Source organism: Gopherus flavomarginatus, chromosome 2 (assembly GCF_025201925.1).
Source record: "Gopherus flavomarginatus isolate rGopFla2 chromosome 2, rGopFla2.mat.asm, whole genome shotgun sequence".
In the NCBI taxonomy this organism is placed as follows: Eukaryota; Metazoa; Chordata; order Testudines; family Testudinidae; genus Gopherus; species Gopherus flavomarginatus.
The window spans coordinates 107,733,960-107,757,527 of NC_066618.1; the positions used below are offsets into that span (position 1 = coordinate 107,733,960).

Sequence of the window (23,568 nt, forward strand, 5' to 3'; positions counted from 1 at the left end):
ACAAAATGCCATCTTAAAAAATGCAAGCTATTTCATTCAAAAAAAAATTAGCATAGAGACTGAAAAACATACTGACCTTCATGCACTTAATTATTGCAGTTCCAGAACACAACTATAATACTCAAGCTGTGGTATCTCATTCAAAGTATGCATTGTGTTCATCAGCACTTTTCTAGCAGCAATCACATTTCCAACAAAGTAGTAGACTTCATACAGATGATATGAAAAAGGCAAATTATGGTCAATTATTTGAGATGAATTCAACTCCAGCAGAGAGAGAATAAAGCTGATTTCAAATTCTCCAGCTAACTGCTGAGTATAGAGGAGATGGGAACTACATACAGTAAGTATTTCAGATGAAATCTGCAATGCCCAATCCTGTTTCATCCTGCTTATAAATACTCAAAACCGCCATGGAAAACATCCCCAAGCTTCAACTGTACTATTTAGGAGCCCACAGATTAAAAGATAAAAACTGTTAGAACAACTTCAAAGAGCAATTTTATCAAAACGGAAACTTGAAACATTTCCCCAAAATGTCAGCAGAATAAAAACAGAACTAAAAGAAGTCTGTGGACTAAATGTAGAATGAATAGATTCCCTTGTAGATGACAGTTTCCAGAGAGATAAGAACTCAAACTAAATGAAGTGGAAGCCCTTTGTATTAAAATTATTTTTTTCTATAGAACTTCACCATAAGCAGAGTTCACTATCACTGGAAATGCACTTTGTACATTACAATGTACTTCAATATACAAGTATATTTGCTGCATTTGCTGTAAATAGGATCCACAATGAACACCTCACTCACCATCCACAGAGAGGGTTGGCACTATACTGTCTGTATGGATGTGAAAGTTCAAAACATTTTCTGATTGTTACTGGTAACTTGTGGACTGGTTCCTACCTCACTTCATTGTTGGCCTTCAGGCAGTTATCTTGATTTTGGAGAGATCTCTCTTTGGCTCATGTTGAAAATCAACTCTTCTATCTCTTTAATAACTGGAGATATACTTATCTCCTAGAACTGGAACGGACCTCAAAAGGTCAGCGGGTACAGCACCCTGCCGGCAGAATCAAGCACTGATTTTTGCCCCAGATCCCTAAATGGCCCCCTCAAGGATTGAACTAACAACCCTGGGTTTAGCAGGCCAATGCTCAAACTACTGAGCTATCCCTCCTCCCTGTTGCTGCTTCCTGCTGGAATTGTACATGCCATGGAAGCCATGAAGTGCACTCTGCTCACAGAATACTATGTCAGGGTTGCTGTCAGCCATTTAGACTTGCCACTCTCTTCTGGATCTCTCTCATTAGGGATGTAAGATGGGATATGTGTATCTTGCTTTTGGCTGGACAGTAAAGAGTTCAAGCTCCTCCTTTGGGTTTAAAGGAAGAGTCTCTCTCTCTCTCTCACAGACTGTCATTAGTGCCAGGCTTGTGGGGAGGAGCTGACAGCTGTGGCCTGTTAGGTAGTTTGGAGGGTGAAGCTGAAAGCTGGACTCATTAAGAGGAAACCAAGAGGTCAGGACAGAGAACTCTTGGAAAGCAGAAGTTCAACTTCCTTTCATGGTGAATAGAATGGATTATGTGCACTAGAGCCAGTGGTTTCTTATTCCCTGTTATAACCTGGGCTTGGACCATCCCGCTGGACTTTGTTGAAAGGGGAACTTTAGGGATATCTTTAGGCCACCCTGCTGAGAAAGGAACAGCTTGCACTGAATTTCCGTGATACAAGATTGAATTGGAATGTGCTCTTTTTGCCTGTCCCATTGGGACCCCTGAAGAAACATTTCCTTACCATGAAGAGAAAGGGATTCCCTTTATTTGTTCCCCACTGCTTTAAAGTGCTGGTGAATCCTTTCCAAGTAGTAGCATCCATGTGACAGGGTTCTTCCCTATTTCCTCTTTATTTATTCCCACCTGCCCAATGCCTTAAGACTCAGAAGTAGGCTGACCCTTCTTCCCCATCATCTGGACCTTGCTGCTTTTTCGGGAGCTTGTTACTGTCACTTCTAGAATGACCAAAAGGGGCTTCCTCCATCTCTGCCTCTTCACCTTGTCCCCTGGAAGCCTGGTGCTCCATTCTGATGACAATTGGGTGAAGCAGGTCACTGCTTTTAAAGTCCAGTTTCAGGACTGCTCCAGCTCCAGAGCTGAGACCTCCTTTCTTTGCCCCGTCCTGCACAGGTTAATCTCTTTTACACTGACTGTCTAGCTAGGATGTACATTCTTTATTTATTCAAGCCAGAACTTGGAGGTATTAGAGGGAAGAGTCAGAAAACTAACCAAGTATATTTCCAACACTCTTTAGAGAGCTGTAAACTCTATAGCACAAAAAGGGCCCAGGAACTGCAGGGAGAAACCATGTTAAAGTTCAAACATGATTGCCCAGACAGGTATTTTTAGCAAGGGACTGTAATTTGGCTCCATATCACTCTTGTATTATTAAACAGTATGATATTCAAAACCAAAGCTGGAAAGTAAAGAAGAGAGACTGCTGTATCAGCAATATTTATCAGGCTGACAGCCCACTTAGGTACAGTGTGTGGCTCACTTCTGCCACAGGGTTCCCCTGTAAAAATCAAGGAAGAGATTTACATTTTTGTATTACTTTGAAGACAGTAAACAACAGAGTTATTCTGGGAGTGGCCTCAATTTAGTCTCAACTAGAAGCATCAAAAGTAGTTAGTTTAAATATACACTAGTACATTTCAGGGGGTGGGAGAGAGATACTCTACTGACAATAAAAACAGGTCCCTGCCCTGTGAAACTTACAAACTAAACAGGTGAATGAGGTAATATCATTTACTGCCCCAACTTCTGTTGGTAAGAGAGACCAGCTTTCAAGCTTATACGGAGTTCTTCAGGTCTGGGAAATGTCCTGAGTGTCACAGCTAAATGCAAAGTGGAACAGATTGTTCAGCTGTGTTAGGAGTTAACACATTTTTGAAGGGACCTTTTAAGGTGAAGTGGCCCATTAACACCCATCCAGTCATGGGGGGAAAAGGAAGGTGGGCGTTGGGGTGGGAACAGCTGTGTGGGTGGTGTTGTTAATAGGTTATAGATTTTTGTAATAAGTCATAAATCCAGTGTGTCTATTTAGTCCATGATTTTTTAGTGTCTAGCATGATTATGAGTTTAAGCTGCCAGGATCATCTTTTGAAAGTGTTATTCAGGTTTTGTTTGAGGATGAGAACTGATAGGTCAGATATAGAGTGAAAAGTGTTCACTCATAGGTGATAGGAAGATGATAAAAGACAAAAGCACCCTATGTCAGTTCAGTCAAGATCACTGTGATTGTCTTGTTTTACTTATACAGTTGGTGGAGCATTTAATGCACTGGATGAGGCACACTACAGGTTGTGATAGGCATATGTAGAAGCCATGAATCTTGAGGTGTGACTGCTACAATGATCAACACCCCTCACAACACACCGGAGTACATTTCCCAGATCTGAAGAAGAGCTCTGCGTAAGCTTGTCTGTCTCACCAGCTGAAGTTGATCCAATAAAAGATATTACCGCACCCACCTTGTCTCTCTAATATCCTGGGACTGCACGGCTACAACACTGCATAAACTAAACAGAGAACATACAGCAAAAAGTGGAGTGGGGAGGAGGGGTGACAGATGCCAAAAAATGTCCTTTTGCTTTGTATTTCCTTATACTTGTCTATTTTGCCCATTTACCTTTCGACTGCCTATTGTGGCTTAGGACCAGTCTTGCTCCTCTAATTTTGACCCGCATCCTATTTGCTATTTTGTACTTCAATTCTTGTTATTCAGTTTTAATCCTATTGTGGTTTTAAGTTTCCTAATTATTTGTTTTTAAACCTCTTCTACATTTAGCCCTTTATTAGTTGTAACTATTTCCTTCTGTTAACCTGGACCTGGTACCACCACTATGTACACAAACACACCCCCAGTCCCTCTCTCTTTAGAACTGCTCCTCTTTAGAAACCATTCTGTGAGATGACTTGTAAACTGTAGCTGTTATCGTTTAGGTCTTGATCCTGCATTCAGAACAGGGAGAGCAGATCCCGCATATGCCTGTGCAGAGCCCCGCTGAACTCAGTAAGACTCCATATAGGCCCAGGGCTCTGCTCTGCAAGGCTCTGAGTGTGGGATTTGGGCTTTAACTTGTACATTTTTTAGGTCAAGCATCTGTCTTTTATGGATTATCTGTGAAGTGCTAGCTTACTGTAAATCACCATAATAGATATGACTGTGGAAGCTTAGCCATCATCCGAGCTAGCTCCCTAGATGATCAAAAAGATATTCTCTGCTTCTCCTGTCCCATTAATCACCTCCCACCCTCCCTCGTCCAGATCTGGAGGTAGTTTTCCAAAGTCAAGGATATTTCAAAATTCCCTGGCTATTCTTCTGCAACACATGGCAATATTATATGCAAAGTCCATCATAACCACTCCTAATGCTGCAGATATCAAACCCCAACAGTGACAAAAAGAGGGCCAGCACATTAGCTAAAAGGTATAGAAATTGTCTCTAGTGTATTTCATGAGTATAACAATGCTGTTGACAAGGCTGGAGAAGACAGAGAAACTGGGGAAGAAGAAAGCAACTGTACACTGTACTGTTAAACCAAGGGAACAGGATAATAGAAAACGACAGCCCTCAGAAACTTCTCCACCGGGGGCACTTACTGGGCCTTTTCATGGAGGTATCATCAGGTATTATAATCATAGAAACACAGGAAGGGACCTCCAGGGGTCTTCTATTCCATTCCCCTGCACTCATGGCAGGACTAAGTATTATCTAGACTATTCCTGACAGGTGTTTGTCTAACCTGCTCCTAAAAATCTCCAATGATGGAGATTCCAAAACCTCCATAGATAATTCATTCCAGTGCTTAAACCACCGGATAGGACATTTTTCCTAATGTCCAACCTAAATCTCCCTCGCTGCAATTGCTTCTAGTCCTATCCTCAGAGGTTAAGAAGAACAATTTGTCTCCCTCCTCCTTGTAACCAGCTTTTATATACTTGAAAACTGTTATCATGTCCCCTTTCAGCCTTCTCTTCTCCAGACTAAACAAACCCAATTTTTTCAATCTTGCCTCATAAGTCACGTTTTCTAGACCTTTAATCATTTTTGTTGCTCAATTTTTTTTGTTCTCAATAACGAGGACTATCCAGGCATAAGGACCTCATCTTTGCCACACACACACACACACACACAGAGTCCCTTGCAGGAAACTAAACCTGATGCAATTTAAATTGCAAATAATCTCTGTCAATAAACACAAGCTATTAAGAGGCCGGGGATTAAAACATTAGGAAGTACAAAAGGTCAGGACAACAGAGGTGTTTGTCTCACATGAAGAAAGCTTTGGCGATTTTGCATTAGAGCAAGTTTCATGCAAATCTGAAATTCTTGGAGATATTTTCCACAAATGATTCTTTAATGATAGGACTCAGTGCTCCACCATCCTAGAACTTGTGCAACAAATCAGCAGGAGAGCTTCCAGTCAAACCTTCCACAGTCTCAATGGGGATGTATTGTAGAACTGCAATGAAAGTGTAACCGGATTTTATAGTGTATGAATCAAGCCAGTGATCATTCTTGCGGTGGTTAGTCTCAGAAGTTCACATACAAAAATGCTAGCTGGAGCACTCAACACATACTGCGGACACATAAAATCGCAATTCAGCAGCACACAGAGGTGGGCAGAGGAGTGTCAGAACTCCCTGAAATATCCCCAGACCCTCTTTCTCTCCTGATTATGCACCAGGCTGAAGTTGCTCGGTTAGATGTAGTGGGCTTAATACTCCACCACCCTGCACCTTATCTAATCACTGACACCTATACACAGTGGGTGTAAAAGGATCAAATCAGAATGGTGGCATTTTACACCCACTGTGAGGTACAAAGCTATAAAGAGTCAGGCTCAATGGATCTCTCACAAATGCATGTTCTACACTAGCAACTCAAATGGCATCACTTCTCATTTACACTTTCCTGCAAGTGAAAGGGGAATCAGCCCCAGTCCCTCCTGTAATTCACTAATCAAGATGGCTCCAACTGAGCTGCTACATTGTACTGGTGCATCAGTTGGCCAGTCACAGAAAAGACAGAGACTATGGACAGGAGATAGGGTAAGACACTGTAAGATGGGACTGGAAAGCAAAGAGAGCATCAGATAATGGGTGGAGGCTGGAAGGGGAGGAGAGAGAGAGAGACAGGAGAAGGAGAAGGAAAGGAGAAAGGGAGAAAATGGAGAGAAAGAAGGAGAAATGAACGAACAATTTTGTTTACATAATTATAATGCCTGGAAAGTATTGCAGAAGCCACAGACATCTGCAGAAGGGCCTCAGCAGAGGAGCACGGAGAAAAGGCTGCTTGACTTCGTCCCACCTGCCTTCTTCTAAGGAAGGGAGGCTCTACATCTTCCTCCCACCCCACGAAAAATGTTTTTCAAGGAGCCTCTGTGCCTTCTACACCCTGTGCAGCATTCACCTGCAGGTGGCTTGACAGATCTTTCCAGTGGTGCTGCTAAGTGAGTGTTAGGCCTGCTGCTGGCTAAATTGTAATTAATGCACACTAGGCTTGTCCAGTTGGCAACATCCCAGGGTACACAGTGCAGCTGCGATGTTCTACGGCATCCCAGACACATTGTGCTTTCTAGGGCATACTAGAGAAGCCCCCGAAAGGAACTGCAGCAGTGTAAGATCCCAGCAGAAAAAGACCAGGGTGTTGGGAGGGAGAGTCAACCAAACCGGTTTTAAATCTTACAGATGGTTCAGATTTTGTTCAATTCCATAAATGGGGAAAGTTGAAACCAGTTTTCAATTCACTCATAGGAAATACTGGGAAAAGGCGTGAACAGCAAGGTGGACTTTCTTCAGATCAATCCAGTTAAAAGTTAAACTACGGGGATAGTGATTCCTTCCTTTGCTTTCACTGACTCGGAGTGTCTGCTTCAAGCAACAAAAAGAATATTAGATCTGCAATTGCTTTATGAGTGCTCACATTTATTTGCTTTCTTCATGTCTTGTCATCTTTCCTCTTTCAGACCTGCCAGAAGCTTGTGTTGATCTGATGCAATAAAATCACACATTTAGGTTATCATTTCAGGACATGATGCAGTGGTTACACAAGAGTATAAGCACTGATTAGTTGTTTAAAAAGAGATATTCCAAGACTATTTTGGTACAGGAAGTCTGATTTCCCAAGAGGCAAACACATATTATTCTGGAGTTCACAGGGATTATTCTAAAAGGACAAAAGGCTTTGTACAATACTATTATATCACAACACCATTCATCAACAGCTCCATTCTGCCCTCAAATCTGCAGAGTGGCTTTTCCAAATTCCGAAATAAATTGTGCATTTGAGGAGCCGCTACTAGCCACAACAATAAAGAGACACTGTCAACTTTAATTGTTTTTATACTTTAAAAAATCCAATTTCTGATAAAGTGTTCTTAATAAAAAAGAATTGAAGTCAGACTATACTGCTTAAACATCATTCAAATACTTTTTATAAGGACTTCTCTGCTTTCTTGCTGATGTCTAAAAAGGTCTTTTCTGCAAGGGAGAAATTGACTATACATAAATACAGTCAAATACACAAAGTGAACAAAAATAGAGAATGTTTTTTCCTCTCTAGCTACTTTCAGTTATAATAATCTAAGGTATTACTTATAACTATAGGAGGTCCAATATTTTGAGATAAACGTGATTCTCAAGTGGACATTTTCCTTTTAAATTGCTCTTCCTCAATTACTCAGCCATCTTTCATGATGCTGATTTCCAGAGCCACATTACTTACTTTGCTGCTGGCAGATCTCAAAAGAGGAAGTGGTTTTACAGCCCTAAAAAGATAGATTTATCACAATATATAAAGGCAAATTCTGCTTGCAGATTCACTGATATAAATTCTGAATGACTTCCATTGATGTTAGTGGAGTCACTGGTGCTTTACACTCGTGTAACAGAGCAGAATGCCACCCACCCAACTCAACTGGTGGAAAACTTGATAGGACTGGTGACAATTGAGATAGCCCCTGAAGAAAAAACCGGGAAGGGAAGAGACGCAAGTGCTTGCAGGAACATGGAGATGGCCCCTCTTCTTTCGACAGACACAACTGGTACCTGCTGATAGTGAGTGGGGCACAATTTAAAGGCTTCCCCACTCTCAACAGCTTGAGTCACACCTCCACCTCACTCTCAATGGCCCCTCCTTGCAGCTCCCAGGTGTTAGCTCCGCTGGGAGAGGCAGCAGTGAAAGTAGTGGCTCTCGCTGCATCTCCCACCTATTTGCTGCTGCCTCTCCCCAAGGCTGCAGCTTACAGCTTGCCAGCCCCAGGAACTGTCACACAGGGAAGCGGCCTGGCAAGCAAACCCTGGCAGAAGTCCGGGGGGAGGCACTTGACCCCACATGTCCCCCCAACAAACATCATCTCTGCTCTATCCCTGCACTGGTCAGGCAGAGCAGGAGGGAAACTGAAGTTTGATGCTGCTTAAAATCTATCCCTGTTTCTATCCTCATTGGCTGATGTGTACTGATCAACATGCAAAGTATTTTATGATATCATCTGAAATAGGCGTAACTGGGGTAGGCATGTATGAACTGAGCTGGCTTTATTAAAATAAGAACTGGTTCAGATGTTTGTCTCAAATTATAACTGAATCCCAAATTAAAAATTTTCATACAACTTCTTCCTCCATTACATTTTTACTTTTAAAAGTCTTTTCACTTTCTTGTTTCAAGCAGGCCTGGAAATGGAAGTGCAAAAACTGAAATTGTTATTGTGAGTCTTCCAACCCAATTTTGAAGCCTCGAGAAGTTAAGATAGTTCACATAAAATTCAGAAAGAAGCTGAACTTTTAGGCGTTTCTCTCAACTACCCCTCTACCTCGATATAATGTTGTCCTTGGGAGCCAAAAAATCTTACCGCATTCTAGGTGAAACTGCGTTATATTGAACTTGCTTTGATCCACTGGAATGCGCAGCCCCCCCGGAGCACTGCTTTAACACGTTATATCTGAATTTGTGTTATATTGGGTTGCGTTATATCGAGGTAAAGGTGTACTTTCAACATCCAAAGCTCTGAAAGTTTGACCAATCCTAACCTAGAGCCAATTGCCTCAGCTGTGTGCTGATACTTCCCTATATTCATAGTCACCAATAGGTGTTCTCCACATAGATTGATGGCAATGCATTACATGGTTCATTGAGCATAATTTATTTCACACCCTTGCTGGGATACACTTCAACTTCCATAAATACTTAGCCTATGGGGAACAGTCTATCTACAGATGATGGTACATTTTCAGCCAACTTTTAAAGGCTAAAGCCAGCACTAGCAACTTTTGGTGTATTTCCAACATCCCCTGACAACCTTGGGCCCACAAACCAAATGACTGGATTCCACTGATCAATATATACAATATTAGCACTAGCCATGTAGAGATAACAAACATCCATGAAAATCAAAGGCAGGTTATGGTATAAATTCCAATGCCCTGTTCAAGTGCAAATAGCTACTAAATGTATTTTCCTTTTTCATTCACTTCCCCCTCCACCAAAAAAAAAAAAAAAAAGATCACAATAAGACCCTTTGTAATTTTAGTGCTTTTGCAAATTTGTTTTTGGAAGGAAAATATTTTTTCTTGGTCACTAGGGCCGTGATGGCTAGTATCCTTTGCATGGCATTCAGAACTTGTTAAGGTTTGCCGATGAAATATCTGTACTTTTTGGCCAATGACAGCCAATAATTCTTCATTTCCTGAATCTGTTCTGTTTTCTAGGCCTCTTCTTTAATTTTGTAATTAGGTCCAAATAGCTCTTCTCTGCTCTTTTATCATACTTGTAACCTGATGTCAGAGATAACCATTACTTTCCTTTGACCTTTCAGTTCCTTGAGTCTACTGAGGCTTTGGGCCTGATCCTGTAAACTGATATGTGTTCTGCATTTTTTAGCTGACTGGGGGTTAGGAACTGGTATATCAGCCACGGCTTGCTGGCAGAGTGTGCATCTCCCAAGGACACCAAAGTATCCCCCCACCCCCTCATCCCTCTGCCAGAGAAGTGAGCATGCATCTAGACTTTTGTTGCTGATTACAGGATGCTGTGGCAGCTTGGGGCTCCTACCTGTTCACAGGGGTTTTGCCCAGTGCTTACCAGTAAGTACTAGAATATAAATTCATGCAGGATCAGACCCTCAATTATGCGTTTCTGCTCTAACTTTGTCACTGTTGAGAAGTTTAGCTACCCAAATATAGGTGCTGCTGTGTCAAGCACTAGGAATCCTGCTGTTTTGAGCCTTTCTTGTGTAAAGTATCTGAGAGTAAATTACTGGGTCTTGATGCCAAGGCACTGCCTGCTAGGAATTCAATGTTCCTTGTTTGGGTGATCCCATTAGGTCCAGTACTGGTGCCAGCTTTCCTTCCATAGTTTAACATATTAGTATTAATTGTTGATTCTACTGCAGGTTAGAGTTTATAATGTAGGGTATTAAACAACATATTTACATGAGTATTTATTCCTGTGTTGTTCTACAGCATCCCAGACACTCTGAAGAGGCTTGTGAAGTGCTTTTAAAGTATTATTAATGGGCCAGATCCCTCCTTCCTTCTATAGCAAATCCCATTAGTGGGGGTCCAGAGGAAGAAACTACCTCAGCTCTCTCCTCAGAAATATTTCTCCCCAATCTTCATTCATTGGTGACAGAATTCTTATTCTCCTGCCTCTATTCTCTGGCTACTCACACACACCAGGAGGCTGCATTCCCCGCTTCCCTGCAGAAACCCAGCAGATCTCTGAGATATGCATGGACTCATTTCTTGGGGTTTAGTGAAGACAGAGGCCATATACATCCACACCAGCTCTGCTTCCCAGTGGCACATGCTCCTTTGTGCCCTAGCCGACTGGTTCCAATACAGCCACACTGTCAGGTCTCTCACAGACAGTGTTTCTCACCAGGATTCCTGTAATGAGGAATCCTTTAGCAGGGGGCTACAGAAATGTGCTACAGCCTAAGACACTCTTATTTGTCTCCCATAGCTCCATAGAACTGTGGGAGGACTGCCCATGTCCTCTTTCCACAGATCCCCTGAGGGGTTCTGGGGACAGGGGGTTGGGTGGGGGAAATAGCTGCAGAGTTCCTCTTCCATTTGGGATGGAGGAAATCAGCATAGCTCCAGGGGGCATAAATCGGGCCCACTGATATAATAATTTTCTCTCTAACCTAGAATCCTACAGGGAAGTGTGAAAAAAAAAAAAGAGACAAACTCCACCAGTCCTGAGAGGGGTGAGTTTACCCACCAGCATCCTATTAAAAATGCAAGATGTGGGGGAAAGGAGGTTCCAGGATGACAGAGCTGACTGGTGCCTTACCTCCCATGTACGTTGTTCTTCTGTTCCAAACCACTTGGTAAAATGACTGTGAAGTCCACTGTCCTGTTTATCAGATTTTCTTTCATGGTCACCAGGCTCTGATCAGGGATTACTCCCAGCTCTGAGAGTGATTTCTGTTCACTCTGAATTTGACTTACAGCAAGAGGTTGAATTGGTGGAGGGGGAGCTCGAGCCTTCATTTTTCTCCTTAAGAAATAAAAAGAAGTAGAGAGTTAGTGATTTCAAATACAATCCCTTGATGGGAAGGGTAAGCATGTGTTAAACGGGAAATGCTTCCTTTCCTCCCCGATCTTAGGCCATTTATAACACCTCCTACACAGGGGTGAAAGTAACTTAAAAGGACTTACTAGTAGACCAGAGTCCTGAGCAGCAGCATGGCCTCAACCAGAAGAGGCATGGCCTCAACCAGAAGAGGCGGGGCCTTTCAAGATTAAAAGGCCCTGGAGCGCTGTCTGTGGCTGGGAGCCCCAGGGCCTTTAAATAACCCTGGAGCTACCAGCTGTAGAGGCATCTGGGAGCCCCAGGGCTCAGGGATGAATTAAAGGGCCTGGGGCTCCAGCCGCCGTGGAGCTCCGGGCCCTTTAAATCACCGCAGGATCCCTGCTGCCACCACCCTGGGGCAGCAGGGCTCTGGCGGTGATTTAAAGGGCCTGGGGCTCCGCCACTGAAGGGAGGCCCCGGGCCCTTTAAAGCACTGCCGGAGCCCTGCCAGAGCTGGGGCTCCAGCAGTCGGGCTCGGGTGGGGATTTAAAGGGCTCGGTGCTCCTGCCACTGTGGGGAGCCCAGGCCCTTTAAAGCACCACTGGAGCCCTGCCACCACTGGGGTAGCCAGCCTCCTTCAAGAAGATGTACAGTTTATTGATTCATAGAAATTTAAACAAGTAGAGAGAAACAGGATTAAAACAATAAAAACTTAGATGGACATTTCTTACCCAAACCGAGCCTTCCCCTGCCAGTTTAGACAGCTTCTGCTTAATCCAGGCACACACCATGCACTGAGGCTGGGTGAGACAGTTGTCCCCTCTAACTGCTGCCTCCCTAACATTCTGACCCACCACAGTGAGTCTCCCACCTCAGCTCGCAAGCAGACCTTGAAATCTTAAACAAAGGGTCTTTTGAATGGATAGAAGTTCCTTTGTCTGACTTGGAATCCTGCAGCTGGTGCAAACTGGTTTATGCATTTCTCCAGAAGGAGTTGGCTATGGTCTCCCAATAGTGGATACACAGTATTGTCTACTTGAATACTATGCAATTAAGTTTGTCTATACTTAACATTTCTTCTGGAACTCAAAAATTAAATAGGAATAATTTTAACTCTTAACAAGCAAACTAGTCCATCAAACCCACATATATTGTATATATAATGCAGATCATTCCCACATTCTTCACAGCTGGGAGCAGAGTTAGGCCTATACTTTCTCCCCTCCACACCTTGTGCACTTTAGCAGGGCAGAGCACAATAATGCCCCAAGATATGGGAAGTGTTAGTTCTAGAGAAGCTTACTTACTAAGGCCTCAAACCTGTGAGGTGCTGAACACCCTGAACTCCCATGGAAGTCAGTGAGAGCTAAGCGTGCTCAGGCCCCATCAGGATCAAGCCCTCAAGGACTCAGAAACGAGGAGATACTCCTTAACAATGTCTCTGTTTCAATTTCTCTAAACACTCCATTGTCCATTCATCATTTGTGTAGTAAATTGAGCCAAACAAGGACATTTCTAGTACAATTCATGCAATATAACAAATAAGACAACAATACCTATAACCTAGCCTTTAACAATGCAATGTAACAATGAATGATAAACAGTTGATCTTTCTCCCTAAATGAACAACATTACTTTGCCTCTCTTGTCATTCATAGATTTTTAAAGGCCAGAAGGAACCATCAGGATCATCTAGTCTGACCTCCAGCAGGCTGAAGAATTTGATCTATTAATTCCTGCATCATACATTCTCTCCTTTCTGCCTCTCTGTATATCTACAAAATTTAATAAAATAGAGCATTAAATGGAGTTAATTGTTTCCACTTGGGTGATAAAGGTGTGCATACAAAATGCAGATATGGTAAACAGGTAACATGAAACATATCAACCTGGAATCCTAATACAAAGGCATAAGTACTGAGGCAAGTCTGGAGGAAAAATCTCACTCATGGAAGTTATTTTGGACTATTTACATAATCCACGAACAGTAACATTACATGTTCTATTATTTTGTGTATGAAAGAGGTGGATCCAAAGCCCAGTGAAGCCAATAGGAAGACTCCTATTGACTTTGGCAAGCTTGGGATCAGGCCCTAATTCAACAGAAATAACAGTGATTGTTATAACAGCATTAGTTTGGGGGTTTAGGACCTGGTCCTACTTGCATGGACTTCAATGAGAGCATCATTTAGCTCTAAATGATCTTTGGGTAAACTAATGGTCAAATTCCACAATGACATCTCATGGAAACACATTCCTAACTGGTTTCAGAGTGGTAGCCGTGTTAGTCTCTATCAGCAAAAACAACGAGAAGTACTTGTGGCACCTTAGAGACTAACAGATTTATTTGGGTACAAGTTTTTGTGGGCTAAAACCCACTTTATCAGATGCATGGAGTCATTCTTGAGGACAGTGTCTTGTTACACAGGATAGTAGTGCATCTCTAAGCATGAGAAAGGGTGGTTATGAACTGTGAGACATGACACAGCCTCTCCTGAGTAAGAAGTCATTGCACTGAATACTGGCATACCTTGGAAAAATAAGTGATGGTTCATACAGTATCATGTGAATGGTGGCTCTTTACACCAGGACAGTATAGTTCTGTGGATACACCCTGACACCAATCCATCATTCTCCAGAAACAGTTACATGGTTTTTGAGATACAGATAGAGAAGGTGCATCAACTTGCATCAAACAACAAACATCCTTAATAACAGAGAAAGTTCCACATAAAGTCAACTTTTACTTTCTCATTTGTTTAGAGGTAGCCAGGCAGACATATGATAAGTACCATATAAGTGTTAATGCAATATGAGCAGCTGACTTCATACTGTGCATATATTTAAGACAATCGGTTCTGGTGACTAGTATCCTAATGACCTAGTCTCATTAGACTCATGCCCTGCTTATGTCAGATTTTAAGATAATATAGAAGGGAAAGCAGTGCAATGTTGATCACATTAATTTACAAAAAAAACCCCACCCAAAATCCAAAAAACAAACACCCCTCCACTGATCTAGATAAATGGATTTTTTTTTGGGGGGGGGGGGAGGTGACTGGGTTCCATTTTGGGCTACCTCTCTTGCTACATAATATAGATGGAGCAGAAACCCAGAAAAGGCCCAGGACACAGCAAAAAAGGCATATCAGAGGGGTGTGAGTTAGCTAGAAAAGGGGGCAGGGAGAGAAGAGAGAGATCAGACTCTGGGAAGCTGAGTAAGACCTGGACCTTTATCATCATGGCAAATCCCAAAGGCATATAGCCTCCTTGCAGATGAAGTGCCAGAAAAGGACCATTAGCCTCAGCCAGAAGATCAACTAAGGACATAACTGGATTCAGGATAATAAGATTTAAATTAAACCAGGTACATGACACAGGAGCCCCTACATCAGCTGTACACCATCTTGGCTCACTCTTATGCTGGAGTAATCCTTCTTTGGCCAAACATACAGCCTCGGAAGCAGAAGTATGTTGGTGGTACAGTGCAAAACAGCTACCTCACACCTAATGGTCTGGTCCCCAAAGCTAGCAAAAAATCTGACTGACACCATCTGCATCTATATTGACAATTTCCATGACAAGCTTCAGGCTGAGAAATCCAATATAAATGCCTGAAAATTGTACTTTATGATGAAAATGCCCACAGAATGAGATGGTCACCAGAATGCTATGATATTACCCATGATACAGCTATAGGACAGTGCTGCTGCTTCCGGGAGCTGCTTGAGGTAACCACTGCCTGGAGCCTGCACCCCTGACGCCTTCCTGTGCCTCAACCCCTTGCCCCAACCCCTTGCCCCAGCCCTGATCCCCCTCCCACCCTCTAAACCCCTCTGTCCCAACCTGGAGCACCCTTCTGCACTCCTGATCCCTCATCTCTAGCCCCACTCCGGAGCCCGCACCCCCCACCCCTGCACCCAACCCCCTGCCCCAGCCCGGAGCCCCCTCCTGTTCCCTGAACTCCTCATTTTTGGCTCTACCCCAGAGCCCACACCTCAAGCTGGATGCCTCACCCCCTCCCGCATCCCAACCCCAATTTCGTGAGCATTCATGGCCTGCCATACAATTTCCATACCCAGATGTGGCATTCGGGCCAAAAAGTTTGCCAGCCCTGTTCTAATAAGACAATTGCACAAACATTTATAGCTACACACTGGCTCAAATACAATGATTCACATAGACATGGCTGCTAAAAAAAATCAAACAAATCCTGATTTCTTCAACTGTTCTACTGTGTGAGGTCAGTCTCTCATTCTGTATTATTGACGCAGCAAGGAAACTGGAGTGGGGAAGGAGGAAAGAGCAAGGTGAGTTTTCTGGACTCCAGAGATGTTCGGACTTTTATTGTAACTTAACTGCAGTTGCAATTCTCTGAGGAATCAATGGGAGGGGAGAGAAGACAGTGAATAGAAAGCAATAGGAAGACTGAGAAAGCGGTGACACTGAAAATGTCAAAAATTTAAGAGGAAGAAGCAATTAGAACAGAAAGCTAAGTGAAGATGGTAATGGAACTGAGAGAGAGTAAGAAAGTTAAAGGGATATTTAGTTCTGAACTAAAGTTGCATGTTATTTTTTAAACACACAATAAGACAGGAACAGACACTGGAGCTGATGACCTACTGCCAGGTCCCTCATGTAATTTATACCTAGATTTGCATGGATTTGATTTTTATTGGTAAATGTTGATTTCACCATACACGTACAAGCTGCTGAAAAAATATTTCCATTGATAACAGTAACAATTTACAGACATGCAAAATAAGACTTTATGGACAAAATGCCATGACGTAGACTTTTGAAGTAGTAGATATTTGCTATGTATATTTTGACATTTTGAAATTTATATTTTAACGGCTGATAAAGCTAACTTTTTTGTACCTCAAAGTCTATAGTAAATGTCTACAATAAATAACTGTGACTTTTCCCACTGTCAGACCCTCCCCTGAGAATTTCCTGCAACTCTGAAAATTTAAATCTAAGAAAAAATCCCACTTAAAACCAGATATTATCTGTCAACATTATAGAAAACTACAAATCAAATTCTACCAAGCCTACTTATATCTGTGCACAATGGAATGCAAAGGGAGTGCAAAATGCTATAATTTTGATTTGATCATATTTTAACCCACTTTGCAGACCTTTTGCACTGTTGTTAATGACTACACAAAGAACATAGTAGTGGAAAATCAGGTCTAATGTCTGGAGAGTAGCTGGCAGTGGGTGCATACTCAGTGACCATTACTGAATGTGTATAAAACCTGCAGCATACACTTCCCCAAAGCAGTTCTGCAGTCACTTGACTTACTGATGCACACAAGGTCATGGTTGTGACTCAAACATGCCCAGATATGACCCCTCTGGGGCGATAACCTCTGCTGACAGTCCTACAGACTTCCATCCTCTCCAAAATCAAAACTTTGCTAGGAATTCTGTTGATGCAAGAGTATATGAGCCAGAGTGGGATCCAGCTCACTCTCTCATACCTATGATGTTTTAGCAGGATAAACTGGAGTGTACAGTCATAAGAGCTTAGTTTTGTTGCTCAGAAATTAAGGTGGTATAATTTTTACATAGTCACATTTCACACCATAACCATATTTTAATGCACTTAACTTTTAAAATTAATAACAACGTACCTTTCTTTGGCCACTGGCAATTCTCCAGACTAATTTTAACTCCACATCAAAAGAGTGTTTTCACAAGAAACACCAGAACAGTCATGAGATTCTTGATAATCCCTGCTGCCAGGCTGCTGATAAAATTACAGTCAAGAACGCTTCTAGCCTAGATGAGTCAACCCGTTTGTAAGCTTATATAAGAATGGTTCATTCTATGCCCCAATACAAGATAAAATAAAAATAAGCTGTTGCTATTATTACATACAGTGCTCCACTTCTCCGTAGACATATAGCACGGTTTACGAAGGGCTGAAATTCCTTATAACGATATATTCTAAACAGAAGAAAATGGATATGGCTGGGAGATAAAGTGGTGATATAAACAAATCATCTGGCAGCATTATCCTAAATCTCAGATTTGCCTCCTTGAGATTAGATTCCTAAAGGGGAAAACCAAAAACAGCTCCTCCATAGTACAGCAAGTGGTAGCAGCACTGCAGAAATGATGAATAGTCCCTTGTGTTTCTCCACACCACCAAGACATAGCAGTGCAATGAGAACAAGCCAAAAGCCCTTTGGACCTACACCTTTCTTGGTTATTTATTAATAAAAGTGCAATATGATGCAGCCTTGACATTCCAACTCCCATGACAAAAAACAAAACAAACTAAAACAATCTGCATACCTGAAATACCACTGGTGCTAGAACTTAGACAGACCTTAGACAGTGTGTGGTGACACTGTACTGCACAGGTTGCTTTCCTCAGTGCGTGGACTAGATATCCTGATAACTGCAATGACCCTGTGCATTTAAGCATCCTGAAGAGAGAATCCCAGAGTTCTGTCTTTTCTCTAGTGCAAAGGTCACGTTAACAAGCATGAGGGTAAAAGGGCTCACTTTTGCAAAGTGTTGAGAGCCATCTATCAGGCTCTTCACAGGTTGAGGACCCACCAACATCCACAGAAGTTAAGAGCACTCATCACCGCGCAGGAAGAGCTGAGAAGTTCACTATCCTGATTTTACTAAGAGCAGAATCTGTGCCTGTCCCCTTCCCGCATACGGTATATAAGCATGCTCCCAAATATTCATTAGGAAAATCCCAGTCTTTTAAGCGTAATGAGCAAAATGCACTTTTGGCACAGAAAGCTAGCTCAGTATCTTGATGGTGGGCCTCTCAAGGATATGTATGTGGTGACCAGGGCATACGCTGACAATTTTGGAAAGGATGTGTCATTAATTTTAGTGATTTTATTCATTGTTTAGGACAATCAGAGAGTATTGTCACTGGACCTTAGTCTGATATACATAGAATGCTTCATAATCCATCAGTGTCTTCAGCATAGATGGTTTATGGTTTTACCTAATAGCATATATGTACTACTCTTGCATTAAAATAATTTAACCATTTGAAATACTTATCACAGACCCACATTCATAGATTCCAAAGCCATAAGTTACCACTGTGATCAACTAGTCTCGCCTCCTGTACAACACAGGCCACAGAACTTCCCTAAGATAATTGCTAGAGTGCTTTAAGAAAAGCATTCATCTTGATTTAAAAATCATCATTCACCCCTTGATAAATTGTTCCAATGGCTAATTACACCTCAATTAACAGAATGGTTCCCATGGAGGGAGGGCCCAGGGAAGAGTGAAGTTTGTTTTAGTTACGGTACTTTAATTCTTCATTTCCACACTTGTAAACAATAATAATAATAACAACGACCCAGTACCATAACTATGAATAACGTGGCTTTTTGAGTTTTGCTTTGGCTATAAAATTACATTTTTTGAAGCTTTCTTTCTTTAAGTTACTGATATGCATTTTCACGCTTAGCTTTTAAATGCTGCTGCGTTTTTTACGGAGAGCCCCCAAAGGTATGGTGATAATGATTCCCTGAAGGGCATGAACAGGTCCTCCTGCACAGGTGGGAAAAATTAATTTGGTTCTGGCATAGCGATGATAATTATCAGCTTACTTGTTGATCTTCTATTCGATTCTACTGATGGAAAAAAAACCGTGCAGCTTTGTGTATTTTAAATATTAGTTTTAACGCAAGAATGATTTAAATTGGAAATATTTACGGATAAGCACATTGCGGGGGGAGGAGGGAAGGGAATATCACTGTCAAGGGTGAAAGCTTAAAACAAGGGCCATCTTGGTATATATGAAAAATCTACTCAGGATTTGAGCTGAGATGTAGCATATCTAGCAGAATGTCTGGAACTCCATAGTTCTAATCCTGACTCTTCCATAGAGTCACTGTAAGCAAATCATTTAACCTCCGTGTGCATCAATTTTCCAATCTCAAAACGAGGAAAATACTTATTTATTGCACAGGTGCCATTAAAATTAATTAATGGGTCTGATTCTGTCATGGGAAAGATACTCCAAATACTCCTAAGATATGGCAGGTTCAGGCCCAATGTTTGTAAAGCACTGCATAACTGCTAAATATTATTTTTCATTTGTCCAGGACTCAGACTTCTGCACCAACATGGCATCTACATTCTTGAGTGAATGGTAAGCAGTCATTCGACAGGTATGCCAAATGATTTGCCAGTCCTCAAGTGAAAGTCTATATACCTTACTTCTATCTGTAAGCAAGTATGTGTTAGTTTCTTTGTGGCAAACTCCATCTTTCTACATTCACAGGGCCTATTATCTGCTTTGTCTTTGGCAGGTGCTTTTTTCCTCCCCAAAAATCTATTGCCCACCTTCCCCTGAACAATATTTGTCTAGTGAAGGACATTTATTTCCTGCATGAGATAACACATAGTGCTTTGTTCATGAGACAATGTGGTATTTTGAATGGAACTAGATGGCAATACAAAATGGAGAGCTCATCTCTAAAACCCTTTTCACGGTTCAATGGCCAAGGTATTTTCTTTCCATTACCATTTCCTTTATCTTTTCAAAAGCTATCTTATCTTTGCAAGGTGCCTTTTTTGTTCTATTGCTGTCTTTATTCTGATGCTTTCACAGGAAAGACAAAGCTTGAAGGTTGATCACAAAGCACAGACTTAGGACCCAACAAAAGCTTATGAGGGAGATTTTCAAAAGACACAAATGGGACTCCCATTGAAAGTCAATGAGACTTGGGCACCTATCTGCCCTTTTTGTTTTTGAAAAGCTTCCATAAAATCCAGAGTAAAGTTTACAGATTCACAGATTTTAAGTCTTGAAGGGACTAGTCTGACTTCCTGTATAACACAGACCAGAGAATTTCATCCAGTTTCTCCTGTATTGAGCCCTCACTTGAAGGACAGCGAGGCTGAAGCTCTACCCATTTGCGAGCCTTGTACAGTCAGTAGATCCTAATACGAACTAAGGAAATAAGTTACACCATATAAGCGTCTTATACCAGGAGGATCCCATCTCCACTGGGAAGTTGTACGGCTTTAACTATGTCAATTTCCAAACTAATATAGTTAAAATGACAGAAATCTGTGTGTAGACAAGCTCTAGAAGACATCAAGGATAACTTTTTTTCAGAATACTTGGTGAGCCAAATCATGACTCAGCAAGCACTCTGAACAACCTCTGCCGGCATACACCCAACAGCTCTATGGCAGGACTGCAAGCTCCCGCTCACACAACCCGTATGTGGTGAAGATCGCACTTGATGCTGGTGTTCTGTGGAATTAGATTGGTTTTGCCATAGTACAGAGGTGCACGGCAGGTGAGTAGTGAATACTATTTAATTATTTACAACATATGCTTGAGTGCATGTTAAGAAAAGAAAACACAGCCTTATGTTTTGGGGTGAGGGAGTATGGGTAAATTAGTCATTTTTAACACAATACCCCAATATTTTACTTGCCTTCCAGACACTACATGTGGTATTTAGAGTTATAATATATCAAAGCTCCCAACACCAATATTTTATTTTGAAGCTGTACCTTTTTTCTGCTTGTCAGTTTTTTCTCTTGCATTATTTTGTTACTGAAGGGCATATGTAGGGTACACTCAAAAACAGACACTCTTGTCCCTAAAAGCAGTCATATTGTACATAGTGAAAAGTTATTTTCCTCTCACTGGTTTGTTTTGTTTTTAAATTTAGTACTCATGAAAGCTGATGAATTAATAGCCCTGCAGACCAATCTCTTCTGTTTAGCCAGACAACAGGTAAAGCACAAGCAATGCCAAGGCAAGATTTCACCTTACCGTCTGGCTATCATGCTTCAACCCTCACCGGCAATAACCAACTTTAGGGGTAAGATTCTATCCTGAATATTCAATAGACAGAGGCTGAAACTGCTAATAAAGGTGCCTATAAGCAACAGTTACAACAGGATGAGTTTTGTGATGTAGATGCCCAGCCAGTAAGGATATATACTGTAATTAGACACCAGTGGCTGGCCCATGTCAGCTGACCTGGACTCCCGGGGCTCCAGGGAAGAGAATATTTAATTGCAGTGCAGACATTCTGGCCTGAGCTCTGGGACCCTTCTGCCTCGCAGGGGCCTAGCACCTGAGCTACAACACAAGCCCAAATGCCTACTCTGCAATTAAACAGACTCTTAGCCCGAGTCCAAGTCAGCTGGCATGACACAGCCACAGGTTTTTAATTGCAGTTTAGACATACCTTAAGAGCTGAATTGAGGCTACCAACTTATTTCACATACACTAACATCAAGTAATTGTCATCTGACACCTATTAAAGTGAACTGCACTGAGCCACTGAACTAGCAGTGAAAGGCATAGTATCCCATTACCGGTCTCCCTGACACATCCAGTCCCATCCCCAAACTCCACCATTGGTTTTGACTCTTGACTCTTCAGTCATCCAGTCTGGCTTTCTGCTCACACGTTAATCCATCCATGATCAAGCACTGAGCCACTGGTACCGTTTGATTTCAGGCAAACAAAAGAAACTATAAACAAAGCACAACACTGAGGAAATGTCATTGTTTGTACACATATTATTATATAAGTTATCATAGTGCCTCTCAGCCTCAGTCAGACCAGGAACCCTTTATGCTAGATGTTGTGCAAATACACCCCAAAAAGACTGTCCCTGCCCCAAAGAGTTTACAGTCTAATGGAAGAGACAACAGATGGATATAGATAGACTGATGGTGGAATACAAGTGAAAGATTCAATCCTGCAGTACATCTGAAGCATTACCTGATGCCCCGCAGTAAAGGTCAAACTGTGGCTGTCTCTGCATGGATGTGCTCAAGTAGCTAACGTTACAAATGTACAAGGGTGCTGGACAGGGAAAAGAAGCCCACCCCCATCCATCCCAAACCCATGTGAAAGACATCCACAACATTGCCACCTGCATTGCATTAGAACACAGCTAGCACTGTTAGCAATGCCTGAAAGAGTGCCTCACTGTACGCAATTTTACTATGCATTTGGGAAGAATCAGTTTAGCTGACATAATGCTGGCCATGACTTTGCAGTCAATGTGGACCTGGAAAAGTCACAAGATTGAACCCTAAAAACCCAAGCGTTAAATCACAATTAGCTGGTAACGGACATGATTTTTCTACAACATACCGCGAAGTTGTGGCAGTCTCCTGTCAGCTAATTTGATTCTACACAACTATGCCCACTTGCAGCAAATTTCTGTAGTGCAGACAAACCCAAAGTGGTGTCTCTAAATAGGTTGCAGTCATGGCTGGAGTTGTGACAACCTGACCATTAACTAGTGCTGGACACAAGAGGAGAAGTCCACAGTGCAATGTTTTATCTCAAGTGCACAGTTGCCAACTTTCATGTGGTAAATAAGCACTCCGATTTTCACAATCGGCCAAAAATCAAGCTAATCCCATTTCAAAACAAGGCCAAACCAAGACAGTCCCTAAGAACCCAAACACTCTATGTCAGTGGTTCTCAAAGCCGGTCCGCCGCTTGTTCAGGGAAAGCCCCTGGCAGGCCGATTTGTTTACCAGCCGCGTCCACAAGTTCAGCCGATCGCAGCTCCCACAGGCATTGGTTCGCCACTCCAGGCCATTGGGGGCTGTGGGAAGCGGCACGGAGCAGCTTTGAGAACCACTGCTCTATGAGATTAGATCTCCCCGGCATGCAGTCTGGGACAGTTGTGAGCCCGCTGTGCGCCTCGACTCTCTCCCCTCCTTGTCCTCCCTTGCCAGGAGCCAATCAAAAAAAAGAAGCAACAAGCTACAACAAGCAACAAGCCAATCTATAAGCCAAAAACTAGTCAACAAGCAACTCACAAGCCAATTAAGCCAAAAACAAGCCCAATTTCGGTGAGGTTTTTTTTTTTTTGTAGGTTTTACTCATGTGCATTTTCCCTAGCACCACCAAAGTCCATATGCCCTCACACTACCACATGTACATTGCACTTTCTCACCTAGTTTATCAACCAGCATACCTCAGTAACACAATTTAG

General features: G+C 42.2%; 1 protein-coding gene across 4 annotated transcripts in view; it reads right to left on the minus strand.

The window, feature by feature from the left end:
- COBL (cordon-bleu WH2 repeat protein) overlaps nucleotides 1-23,568 on the minus strand; it is a 241,224-nt gene that overhangs the window by 159,175 nt on the left and 58,481 nt on the right. For all 4 annotated transcript variants that reach the window (XM_050937664.1, XM_050937665.1, XM_050937663.1 and 1 more), the window contains exon 3: nucleotides 11,360-11,566. In XM_050937664.1, the coding sequence (XP_050793621.1) occupies nucleotides 11,360-11,566 (207 nt within the window). The remainder of the gene's footprint in view (nucleotides 1-11,359; nucleotides 11,567-23,568) is intronic.